Below are 13,428 nucleotides of genomic sequence, written 5' to 3' on the forward strand. Positions count from 1 at the left end.
AGTCTTTTATTTCAAATAACATAATACTACTTTATCAAAAAGGTGACATGAAAAGGATTCCAAGCAGATGCATGGAGATTCACATACTAAACTAATGAATGAAAATGTATGTGTATAAAGGAAAATAAATGGTAATGGAAAAGGATTTGGGGGTCCTAGTAGACCACAGACTTAAAGTAGAATTAAAGTCTAATTTTGTTTGGTGTATATCTGCTGCTAGTAAGCAGTAGATGTATGCCCCAACATTAAAAACAAAAAAAAGTTGGCAGAAGTGCTGGCTCCCGAACCCTGTGAAGGAGGAAGTGTGGGAGCATGGGCAGCCCAGATCACCGGAGGGGAGAGGAGGAGAGCGGCACAGAAGCAGCCAGGAGCATGCACGTCGGACAGACATTGTGGGACACGAGGAGTCTGCACTGGATCAGAGACCGGCACCAGCGCTGGAGGGACTGTGGAAAATGAGTGGAAGGAAGAAGCTGTTCGGAGCAAGAGGCATCACATAAGGTAAGTCCTTAAAGCAGCATTAGGTGGGGAGTACAAATTCTACTTTCAATGTCACTTTAACAGTAGCATGCACTGCCAGGCTGCAGCTAATAGAGCAAGCAGGCAATTATCATGTATAAAATAGGGTATGTACTCTAGAGACAAATCCATTATTCCATTATTCTTCCCCGTTACAAAACACTGGTTCAGCCTCAACTTGAGTATGCAGTCCAGTTGTGGTCTCTGATCCAAAGGAAGTATGTCCTTGAGCTTGAAAGAGTCCAGAGATGGGCAATGGAACTCATAAAGGGGCTGGAGGACCAAAGTTATGAGGAAAGATTACAAAAATTTAATTAAATCACTCTGGAGAAGAGACGACTAAGAGGGGATATAATTGCAATGCTCAAATTGTTGAACAGTGAGTGGAGAATTGGTAATTTTCAGCAACCCAAACACACACACACAAGTAGATGGACCTGTGTCTTTATTCATCCTTAACAACTATGTATGTAAAAGGGACTATGTACAGTAAATGCATGTGTGTATATATGTAAAATATAATGATATATATAATCTGCCATCTGGTAGGGTCCTTACTGTTGGTGCCCTTGTGCAGCCTGTGCACTTTTATATGGAAAAGTGTATAGTGTACATATAGTGTGCTCACTCTGGCTTTGTAGTTAGACCCCATTCACATCTATTGTAGGTATTGGCATTTTCAGGTGTTTTTTAAAAGTGTTTTTGAAGTGTTTTGCCGGTGTTCAGCTTTAGGCTTTTTTTCTATTTGGCCCAATTGATATCATGCAAGTGATATTTGCATATGATATCATGTAAAAACACCTGAAATATGCTCCAAAAAAACACTCTAACACTCGGACATGCGTTTTAAAGCATTTACAGTGAAGTCTATTGGGAATAAAATGTTCAAATCTACCTTAGAAGAAGCTCATGTACTTTTTCAAGCTACAGGCGCTTTGCGAACTGGGGCCATAGGAAAGAATGGGATTCCTTGTGTGGAACGTTTTGTAGCTTCAAGTTTAAAGGTACAAAACACCTAGATGTGAACAGGGCCTAAGTGGTCAGTTTTAGGCATAGGCAAACTGCCTGAATCCTGCATGCATTTGATGGCTACGGCATTACATATTGTTGGAATCTACAAGTATTCAGTCAACTGTGGTAGGAGAGAATGTCACAAAACAGTTGGTCTAGGGAGGCAGAAAATATAAATCGGGCCTTAGGCTGGGTTCACACCTAGGCCGATTGAATATGCACGTTTTTCGCGCGTTTTTTTTTACAATGTGTCTTTGAGTGAATACACTTATTTGCATAACCATACATGTACATATGAAGAGAACAAACATAATGCTGTTCTTTTCTCCAGAGTTTATCAGGTGAAAATACTAATGCAGCCATTAGATTTTTCATTTGAGATCTCGTGGCCAATGACGCCTGCAGAGGTTACTTATGACCATTTTGGTTACTGCCCAGCCCCTGCAGTATATACACTAGACATGTGCACCAGCAAAACATTTGTTTAGTTTAGTTTCGTTTTGGAAAAAAAAAAAAAAATTCATTTAGTTTAGTTTCGTTTTGAAAAAAAAAAATTTGTTTAGTTTAGTCTCGTTTTCCGGGTCCGAAATTAAATTAGTTTTGGACGAAATTCGTTAGCGGTAGTGCTGCCAAAATTCGTTTATGAAAAAAAAAATACACCTAGAGAAATTGCCAAGAAATGATTTATGTTTTACAAATTAAGGTTAGCAATGACAACATATGTATCCTACTGGCACAGTGTTTCCCAGTTAACAGAATACTTGACTACCACCAAATATCACACTAAACACATTTGTGCTAAATTTTGGGATCTCTGAGACTGGGGTTTATATTCATCCTATTGGGCCAATAGGCTACTATGGAGACTTAGAATTAAAGAAGATCTAAGCTAAACATCACTATTTAGCCGAGTTGCATAACATAGACTGCTTTGCCGCTATATTTCTTTTTTATCTTTTTTTAGTACATTGTGTAGCCACCGTGCCATAAGCAGAAGTGTCGGACTGTAGTCAGTCTGACTCTGATTGATAGTTCAGCTTTTTAAAGTGTCATCTAAGCTTTGGTGACTGTTTGCTTCTGCATGCTGCTGCTGTCTATGGCAATAGTGTGGGAGGCTGCCCTAATCAATGATAAGGATGTTTGTACCTCCTTGGCCAAGCACTAGGAAGTTTATTGCCAGTGGTGCAGGCTGGCAGAGGATATACATGTTTTGAGTACCCTTGGGAAGTCAGTCTTTCCCCTGGGCCTCATTCCTGGGGAAGGGATGCTGTGGATTGCCTGATCCTCCGAGGACTGCTGCCTGTGGAGGGTGACCATGTGCTTGGACTGAGGCCTGGGTACGAGACCTAGTATGTGAAGCCTGGGGATTGAGATACCATAGAAGATTTCAACCTGAATAAGGAGCTTGAGAAGCTGGGTAGAAGACTGGTCCTTGACTGAAGAATGGTGATTTCCCCCCAAGGAATCAATAGCTGCAACATCCAGTACCTTACAGCCAGGAACTCTATTCACAGACTGCTGGGTCATCTTAAAGGATTCTTTCCTGAGAAGATTGTAAGAACTTTTTGTCTCTCTTTTCTGGAGTCTGCAAGGCCAAGGGTGTCCTCTGCCCTAACCCTCTCTCCCAAAGTTATGTAAAAAAAAATCTGCACGCAAAAGATCACAAGAGTGGAAGTCAGTTAATCAGTACTGGTGTGTGCTTTGGGACATCTATGGAACTGTGTGCCCTACACAGCCTAGGAGGGCTCATTCATCCAGTGACTCCTTGGTGGGGGGTTGAGATCTACAATTGTTTAACCTACTTTAATAATTACTCTTCAGTGCATGCACATCTCTACAGCTATTGCTTCCAGGTTACAGTTGTGCGCTTGCAAGCCTTTGCGGTGCCTCATGCAGATAGCACTAAACTACACTTTCCATGATGTTTCTATCTGCTACAGCATTCTGTGCAGGCAGTCTGGCTGAATATGTAGGCTTGCACATTTGCCTGTTGTTAAGATCAGAAGTACACTTCATAACGTGACAGTGCTAGTCATGCTTTGAGAGACTGAAAAAGAGTTATCACACTGGCAAGAAAATTAAGGGAAAAGCTATTTCCTTGCGCTACACATGTTACATATCGACGCGAACTTCAGAGTGAGAGCAATAATTTTAGTGCCATCAATCACTTATAACACTAAACTGATGAGCGGTAAAAACTTTTAAAGCATCACTTACGGCCAATTTTGGCTATTGTAGTGTTTTTAGGTTTTGCGGGGGAGTTTGCAATTTTAAGGCTTGACATGTTTGGTGTCTATTTACCCGACGTGACCCCGTCTTTTATATTTTACCAAAATATTGTGTAATAATAAATGTTTCATCATTGAATATAGGGGAATTTTATTTATTTTTTTTGGTAATTTTTCCTTACTATAGTAAAAAATTAAAACCCCAGTTGTGATTAAACACTACCAAAAGAAAGCTCTATCTGCATGACTAAATAAATGTCACTCAAAGTACTGCAGCGCTGAATACGGAAAAATGACCTAGACAGGAAGAGGGTTTAACACCCCGGTCAGCTAGTGGTTAAAAGATGCCCCAGGTTCCACGTGCTGGCTCAACAGAATAAAAAATATTAACATGCAATACTTTTTTACCTGATTATTAAGAAATAAGGGGGGATGTGGGCATCGTTGCTGCCCTTCTTTTGAAAAAGCTAGTAAAGTCAGAAAGCAGTCAGAAGTCTATTCAGGCAACTAATAACTAATATTTTCAGAAGGAGGGGTCAGTAATGGCAACTTTCATATTTTCTAATGACAGGCTTACTTTAGTTGAAAACAAATTGCATAAACAACTTCTGTTGTATGATCATAAGTATATTTTCTAAATACAAAGAGTGATGCACAAAAGAATCCTCAAAAAACAATAATAGTACTCTGTATGAATTGAGACAATTTGTCATGCAAAACTGATAAACCTACTCATCACAGTGTATTATTATTATTATTATTATTACATAGTATTTCTATAGCACCAACATTTTGCGCAGTGCTTTACAATATAAGGAAGATATTACAATCACAATACAATTCAAGACAAGATGGTAAGGAGGGCTCTGCCCCTGAGGGCTTACAATCTAAAAGGGAAGGGGAAGTGATACATGAGGAGGTAGGTGTGTGGGGATGAATTGTTTGAGAATGTGATGGTTCAGTGGTTAGGTTGAGGTGGGATAGGCTTCCCTGAAGAGATGAGTCTTTTGGGAACGCCTAAAGGCAGTCAAGGTGGGAGATAGACGGACAGGTTGGGGTAAAGAGTTCCAGAGGATGGTAGAGACTCTAGAGAAGTCCTGGAGGTGAGTATGGGAGGAGTTGACAAGGGAGCTGGAAAGCAGGAGGTCTTGGGAAGAGCGGAGTGGACGGTTAGGGTGATATTTTGAGACAAGGTTTGAGATATATCCGGGGCGGAGTTGTGGATGGCTTTTTAAGTGACTGTTAATATTTTGAATTTTATCCTCTGGGCGAGTGGAATCCAGTGGATGTATCACTCCTGTCTGGATTTATTTACATTTTCTATGTAGTCTATCACTTATTTCATTCTAATAATTCCTCATTGTCTCATTATTCCTATTAATGGATCTTTCTTTTTTTACAGGGATGCCCTCTGTTTCCTTCCCTACCCTTATTCTCGTTGCACTATTAGTTACTGGAATATCTGGCGAAACACAAGTGCAGTTTGCTGGCCAAACTGACTTTTTTGTAAATGAAACTGCCAGCACAGTGATACGTTTTGTTATAGAAAGGACAGGTGTGCCTGTGAACATCACTGCAGTCATCGAGGTAAGAAATGCACTGAATATATCATATCTCTAAACTTTTTAGTTTGCTATGTTTGAAGGATTATCTGCCTAATCTAGTCTGTTTACGGTTCCATGCAACATAGCGTTTAGCTTCATATCAGATCCGGGCTTTACCCTGGTTCTTAGGGTGGTCGTACCTGACCCCATGACACTAAAAAATTTGACAGATATTTTGGACAGTTCCTGGTGCTTGATAGAGCAATGACAACTGTTTTCCAGCATCAGAAATGCTTGTTATCTCACAGAGATTTCCAATATGTCAGAAATTCTTTGACTTGACACTGGGAGCCTTTCACCTCCAAGGTGAAGGGTGGGATAGAGGAGTTGGTCTAGCACAGAGAAGCAATAGCATTCCTGGAAGAGAAAAGAGCTATGACATGCAAGGAGGGACAGGGCTGTGCTAAGCAATTCACTCTTCCTGCAGTAGTCATGTTTTGAGCAAGTTCAAAGTGAAAACAAATTATTAATGGAAAGAAAAATCACTGCAGTAAACATTTAAAATACTTGATTTTTTTCTGTGCTTTTACCTGCAATGCTTAAGTTGATGACAGGCAGGGTCTCATTGAATAGGAGACCCAGGAGCCCAGAAATGTAAAACAAAGTAAATGGAGTTCACATTAAACTATAAAGACACATGTAACTGTTTTTTCCAGATGCTAACACGTATATAATATATTAAAATTTAAAATTTAGATTGTTGTAAAAGCCCAATTGTGACTGGTAACTCTTTTACCTAAAAAGTCAGACTCAGTAAGAAAAAATTGTAAGTACACCACCTGTAGTACCTATGAGTTCATCATTCTCCCACTAAGCACTATGGGGTCTATTCACGTAGCTGCCGAAGAATCTGGCCGTAGCTTCGGCCGATCCTTTGGCTAGCTTCGGCCCCAGGACCCCTTCGGTTCAGTAGAACCGAAGGGGTGCTGTACGGGCTATTCACTATAGCCCGTACAGCTCCCGAACGTGGCCGAGCGGCTCAGTCGAGCCGAACGCATATGCATCGGCTCGGCTGAGCCGTGCTGAAAGCCGAAGCTGGCCGAGCGGCCGGCCATTGGCCGGCTGACAGACTGCTTCTGACAGCTGGGCAGAGCCAGTCGTGATCTTACGGTTGGCTCCGGCCACTTGCAGAGAGGTCAGTGTCCCTGGTTACCTGCTAACCAGGGACACTGATCTCCAAACAGCTAACTCTCCCTGACGCCCGGGAGTCTCCTGCTCCTGGCCGCCAAGGAGAGAAACACTGCTGTTTCTTTTTTTTTCTTTATTCTGACACGGAGCTGTATCAGAATAGGAAAAAAAAATGTTTCCCATTGGAATGCATTGCTAGATTACTATTGGCTATTTCAATTTGCAATAGCCAATAGTAAACTGCCTGCAAAAACTACCATTGTACCCGCCCTCTGCTGATGGACCTGATGGAGAACTGCAGCAGAGGGCGGGTACAATGGTAGTTTTTGCAGGCAGCAGAGCCGCCGGACAATAGGAAACTATTGGGCGGAGCTAGCTGTCACTGCTAGCTCCGCACAATCGTTTTCTATTTACTTTTTTTAAACTTTTTAAACTATTTTTCTGTTCTGTCCGGTCCCTCTGAGGGACCGAGCAGAACAGCCAAACCGAATGCCGCCCAGCGGCATTCGGCTATTCACTCACTGCTGTTCGGCATCTACCTGTATAAGAATAGCCCGAACAGCAGTGTGAAGCCTGCTGGAGGTTCGGCTCAGCCGATCCAGATGTTAGATCGGCTGAGTCGAACTCCATCTGCACTTCAGGTCAGCCGAACATGCTGAGCATGTTCGGCCGATCCGAAGCCATGTGAAGCAAGCCGATGTACGGCTGATTTCAGCCGATGTACTGCTGAAATCAGCCGTACCAGCCTGAAGTGAATAGCCGAACAGTGTTCGGCTCACTTCACTTCATGTCGGTCATTCACTCGGCTGCCTACGGCAGCTTAGTGACTAGACCCCTATATGAATGTCAGACATATTCCTTCTCCTTCACCTCCCCCAGGCACTGGAAGAGGTATATGGGTTGGTGGACTGGACTGAATGAATTAGGACCCTAACAAATAGGAAGGTCCTAACTTGGGATTGTGACAGTGAGTATAAATAAATTATTATACACAGATATTTAATTAGATTAATACTTTGTTTTACATTTCTGCCCTCTGTACTTAGCTGTTCTTTTAAAACTTCCATGTAGTTCCTATGTTTGTAGACTCCTGTTATTTCAGCAGTCAGAACTCGTGTCTCTTCATCCTATAACAGAAAAATAGTTGACGCTAGCTCATTTGCCAGTTAAGACATCAAAAAGCTAACCCCCCCCCCCCTTTTTACAGCGTAAAACATTCCCCCTGCTTGTGCATTTGAGTGATTATTTTGTATATAACAGTTTTGATTTCAACCGAGCCGTAGTGGTTGGGTTCTCCTTTTCATGTTGTTTTAGTGTTGGATGTTTTAGTGATTGGATTTACATTTTGTGCCTGAGCTGTAATGGCTGGGTTCATTTATTTGATTATTATTATTCTATTCATTACTTTGTGTGATACACATTTGAATAAGTTATTAATAAAAGGCTGTGGCCGAGTTATTCCATTTATAATGTGTTCAGTGTATTTATTTGAATAAATGCAACTCTTGTTGTATTAACTACTGTCTACAATCTATTCATAGTTCCTGTGGCATATAGTCAAATATAATTATTGCCCTACATGCCCATGTATTGCCACTGTTGCATGTACAATTGACTGTAGTTTTGCACAGTTGTTTGTGTATTGCCATGTCTGCCCCATGTATTGCCAGTTTAATGCCACTACTGCTTGTATTTTTCCACAATTATCTATTAATTTACAGTTCCTTGACACAGTTCCCTATGTATTGCCATGACTGCCAATTTAAAGCCTATGCAATTTCCCATGTGACATTTTAAAGTTAAAGGAGAACTATGGGGTAAGTGTTTTCCCCCATAGTTCCCCTAAGGGTCACAAGAGGACACAAACCAGCGTCCTCCCGTGACCCAAAGCTCAGTATATCGCGAGCTACAGCTTGCGGTATACTGAGACCGCCGCAGCCGGGATGGATCCCAACATTACTGTTGAGATCCACCCAGCTGCTTGATTGACAGCTGGATCTGCCTATCTAGAGGCAGAGCCAGCTGTACCCATCCCCTCCCCCATCCGTTCCGCCAGTCAGCGCTGGAGGATCGGATAGGGGGGGAAACCCTGCAGGGAGCCGTGAGTGACAGTCACGGCTCTCTGCAGGGACAAGATCGAGAAGTGAGCGAGCGACGGTATGTGTTGGCTCACTTACCGATTTATTGAGCCGACGTGTGACAGTTTCATTGTCACATGTCGGCTCGAACTATGATTATGAGTGATTTTCACTCACCTCATAGTTCTCCTTTAAGGTGTTGTCCGTGAGTATGTGACCAAGGTAGCACTGTTTGTTTTTCAATAATTTACCTAACACAATAAAAGTCCCATCTCTTAAAATACCAATATTTTATACATGTAGTAGCACACCAACCACAATTCTGATTCAAAAAATGTTTGATATATTGTACGATATAGCCTTGAGAAAGGGATCTGGGTACCCCAAATTGTGGCATGCTCTTTGTACCCCATTTATTGTCACTTTCTACCTTACTCTACACTTTGTGTCCACTATACTTCAGGGTGCATATTGATACAACATTATATCTGGAAACGTTGTGTCCGTATATAGCTTCCATTTTGCACTTTATGCCTTTGTATTTGTACATACTACCTACTATACTATGTGAACATTTATTATATGTGTGCAATATATCAAACATTTTTTGCACCAGAATTATGGTGGGTGTGCTAACTTAATATTTTATTAAATTGTTATGACACATGGGGAGGCTGGCTGGCTACCGGATATAGTTATAACACCTACATGCTATTATATGCCTATAATTGCCCTATATGTCTTTTGTGAGAGACGTGCAAGGTACCACCATTAATTGTCTAAACTTGTATCCATGCACCTAGTTTGGCACCAGAATAACACCAATCACCAAATTACTAAATCATGAAATCATTCACATCTTCATGATACTGATTGTGTTGTTTTAGCTGGTGGAAAATGACACAGGAGATTTTATAGCTACTGCTACTGCTGTCTTCATACCTGACTGGGAGACCAACCGTACTGTCTACATCTCTGTGTGTGATGATGATTTCCCAGAGGCAGATGAGACATTTCATTTCATCCTAAAACTAAAGGTAAGAAATGATACAACTACCACATATGTATATAGATTATGTATCTCTCCAAATTGAATCTCTTGTTTCTACCTTCAGTCAGTGGGGTTGCTTAACTAAAGGCAAACAATGTTCACTTTGCAAAGCGAATGAGGTGAAACTCTGCAGATTTCATTTCATCCAAACATGTGCAAGCAAAAATACTTTTTTTTTTCCTTACATGTAATTGAGTATTCTTTGTAAAGTGAATTTTCACCGCATACAACAAGCAAAAGGAAACTCTCCCCACAAAGTGAAAATTCCCTTTTAAAGTGAAAATTTCCTTTAGAAGTCAACAGCATGTTTGCTTGTAGGAAATCAACACTCCTGAGTCTTGGTGACACAGCAAGCCTCCAGTTACCATTCATTAAAATGACTCTGTTAAAGCACATTTGGGGGAATTTATCAAAACTGGAGCAGACATAATCTGGAGTAGTTGTCATGAAACCATGAAAATCAGCTTCACCAATTATGCTTCAAAGCTTAACTGGACCAACTGAAGAGAGAGGCTGTTTGGTTAATATGGGCAGCTACTCCAGATTCTGCCTGCTCCCGTATTGATAATTTCCCCCAATGTGTTTACATGTCGTCGCACACACCAAAATGTATCTGCAGAAGTGCCTAGTTGTTTAACAGTCTTTTGCTCCTGTGGTCAGTTCCAAACAATATTTGCATGGATTTCGTAGGGTGACTGGCTTTCAAGTAGGTGCTAAAAAAGGAAAATAATGTCATAGGTTTATCATTATCAACTTTTTGATCATCTTTCTTGCCTAGTAGTGCATATAATATTGTTGTTATCAGTAGTAATTTTTTTTTGCTCCTTCACCTGGAGTACAGTGTACTGTGATTCACTGAAATTGTGTTATTTATAAATGTAATTTTTGATTCCAAGATCTTTCAGCACCTCTTGGTCTTCTCACTGGGTTTCCTTTTTGTGTCGTTAGTCTCTATCTATCTATCTATCTATCTATCTATCTATCTATCTATCTATCTATCTATCTATCTATCTATCATCTGTTTATCTATTATCTATCTTTTTGAATTCCTCTCACTGCAGTTAAGTCAATATGTAGCAGGATTATCTTCTCAGTTTATTACATGAACCGCTTTCAAGAACAATAGACGGTACCACAGATGGTACACTGAGCTCATTGCTAGAAACCTTTATGTCATGCAGCCTTTGAATATTTCATTCCCTATTTCTGTGTTGTCATTAATAGACTGTCAGCCTATGATTAATGCTCTCTTGACTGTCCTCATACATGCCTGGCCAGGCGACATGACACTAGCCTATTAAGTCCACTCTTTGGACTGTCTGTGTTGTGTCTCAGCTTTTAGTGTGTCCTTAGAAAGGGAGAAGCCCTCTACATGGTATGTAACCTTGGTTTTATATGTGTTTACAGAACCCTCCGCCAAATACAAGTCTTGGAGTACAGAAAGTAGTCGCTGTCACTATACTTTCAAATGATAATGCCTTTGGAATTATATCACTAAACATGGTACAGTATATATTAGATTTTCTTTCCAGTGTGACACAATTTTATTATTTATCATAATCTATTCCTATTACACTTACAGCCCTCTTTAATATAGTATTGCATTTGTAGCACTCTAGTAAAAAGGCTTTTTTTTTTTTTTTTGCTTACAGCTCACTTAAGTAACAGCAGCACTCTCCTTCTATGATACCACATATTCCACTCATACGGCCCACTAACTCTGTTAACAGATGACTATATAAAGCTCAGGTTTAGCATGTTTGAAATTTGTTCAAATATATCCTTAGACTTTTACTGGTTTATTTTATTCAAAATTTACTCTTTTAAAAATATTGGTATAAGACAACACATTGAGGACTGCATTGCTTTTTTGGTTCAATATTTTCTTTTAAGTTTAAGCAATTTTAAAACTAAGGGGTCTATTCATGAAGCTGCCGAGGGCAGCCGAGTGAATGACCGATCTGAAGTGAAGTGAGCCGAACACTGTTCGGCTATTCACTTCAGGCTGGTACGGCTAATTTCAGCCGTACATCGGCTGAAATCAGCGGGACATCGGCTTGCTTCGTGGGGCTTCGGGTCGGCTGAACATGCTCTGCATGTTCGGCCGACCCAAAGTGCAGAAGGAGTTCGACTCAGCCGATCCAACATCTGGATCGGCTGAGCCGAACGCTCGGCAGGCTTCTCACTGCTGTTCGGGCTATTCTTAAAGATCCCGAAAAGCAGTGAAAGCCGGCTGAAAGCTCGGCTGTTCTGCTCGGTCCCTCAGAGGGACCTCTGCTCGGTCCCTCAGAGGGACCAAGCAGAACAGAAAAACAGTGAAAAAAGTTTAAAAAAGTAAATAGCAAACGATAGTTTCCTATTGTCCGGCGGCTCTGCTGCTGTAAAAAAAAAACCGAAAAAAACCTCTCACGGGCGCTCTGGGAGCCTCCCGCTCCCGGCCGCCCAGGAGAGAAGCACTGATGTGTCTTTTTTTTTCTTTATTCTGACACGATCGATGTCAGAATAGAAAAAAAAAAAAAGAAATGTTCCCATTAAAAAGCATTGGGACATTACTATTGGCTATTTCAATTTGCAATAAACCGATGGACTCCCGTAACCAAAGCTAGCCGAAGGATCGGCTGAAGCTACGGCTAGATCCTTCGGCAGCTTTGTGAATAGACCCCTAAATATCAGTTTCCTTCCAGTGTTATAAAACCCATTTACCCAATAAGATGTTTCTTTTAAACCTTGAAACTCTTCCCCTCCTTTTCTGCTGTTGAAGTGTAGCCTGCTGCTAGTAAGTATTAAAGAATCTGCTACTATAGTTCTCCAACAGAGACCAATGAGGCTGTGCATGGATGGAGGTGCCGTAGGCTTTCAGTTGAACAGTCCTGATAGGCCCATCTGTTAATAACAAACCCTTGGCTGTCTGTATTCCTCTACATGTGGGGATGCCAGTTACTGTGCCCATGTAAAGTTAACTTTAGGACATCTTGAATATGCTTGTTAGAATTGGCTGAAAAGGAATCCATCATGCAACAAAATACCTGTATGAAAAGTTTCTGATAGACACAGCTATTTTCTGACCATTGTGCCAAAGATAGTTGTAGGACAATGAAGCTGAATGTGTTCAGCTTCTCTTGAATGAAGTAATTGCTCAGGTACTAATAGCTTAACAAGGAATCAGCTAACAAATGGCAGCTACCATCACACTCTCTTGCACAGTTGTTTTGCTTCGTGTCCTGCTGCCTTAAATATGAAAGTCACTGATCCAATCAATGTTGCCAATTTGCTAAAATTTAGATGGTCAGTTATTTAAAAGTGCCTTTAGGACAGCATACTGGTTTTCCTGTAGAACTTTAAGGTGTGAGTCATTTCTGTAAATGATATGAGAAGCTTTAGTAAGTAATAGTATACATATTAAATGTTTTTTTCCCAAAGTATTTCTCTGATTTTATTTAAGTTTCTGAGCCGATTAGTTTCTTTGAACTGTAACATGAAAAGCCAGCTTGGACCCTGGCTTGATCTCTCTATGGGAGATCCTTTAGCTTCATTGTTCCCTGTCCTCCTTGTGATGTTGGAGCAGTTTCTGATTGTCTCTTTATTCAATCTTCCTTTAGACATCCTACATCACAGTGAGTGAGCCACGGGGTAGAAACCAGACGCTGGCCCTCCTTCTGCTCAGAGAGAAAGGCACCTACGAAAGCGTGACTGTGACCTTTGAGGTGAGCTCTGTTCTATCTGCTGTATTTTGTTAATGAAGCATACAACACATACTGTAAAGCTACAATTTTATTTTCCACACTGGCATTTTTTTTTAATTGCTTGAG

The 13,428-nt window shown here is 40.9% G+C and overlaps 1 protein-coding gene across 1 annotated transcript in view; it reads left to right on the top strand.

Annotated features, from left to right (window-relative positions):
* Positions 1 to 5,162: 5,162 nt before the first annotated feature.
* ADGRV1 (adhesion G protein-coupled receptor V1) overlaps positions 5,163 to 13,428 on the top strand; it is a gene marked incomplete at its 3' end in the record, with an annotated part of 181,443 nt that continues 173,177 nt past the window's right edge. The window contains exons 1-4 of the mRNA XM_018559232.1: positions 5,163 to 5,345; positions 9,456 to 9,605; positions 11,027 to 11,122; positions 13,219 to 13,323. Coding sequence (XP_018414734.1) covers positions 5,163 to 5,345; positions 9,456 to 9,605; positions 11,027 to 11,122; positions 13,219 to 13,323 — 534 coding nt within the window. The remainder of the gene's footprint in view (positions 5,346 to 9,455; positions 9,606 to 11,026; positions 11,123 to 13,218; positions 13,324 to 13,428) is intronic.

The sequence above is a fragment of the Nanorana parkeri genome, unplaced genomic scaffold, assembly GCF_000935625.1.
Source record: "Nanorana parkeri isolate BGI_ZX_2015 unplaced genomic scaffold, ASM93562v1 scaffold384, whole genome shotgun sequence".
Taxonomy (NCBI): domain Eukaryota; kingdom Metazoa; phylum Chordata; class Amphibia; order Anura; family Dicroglossidae; genus Nanorana; species Nanorana parkeri.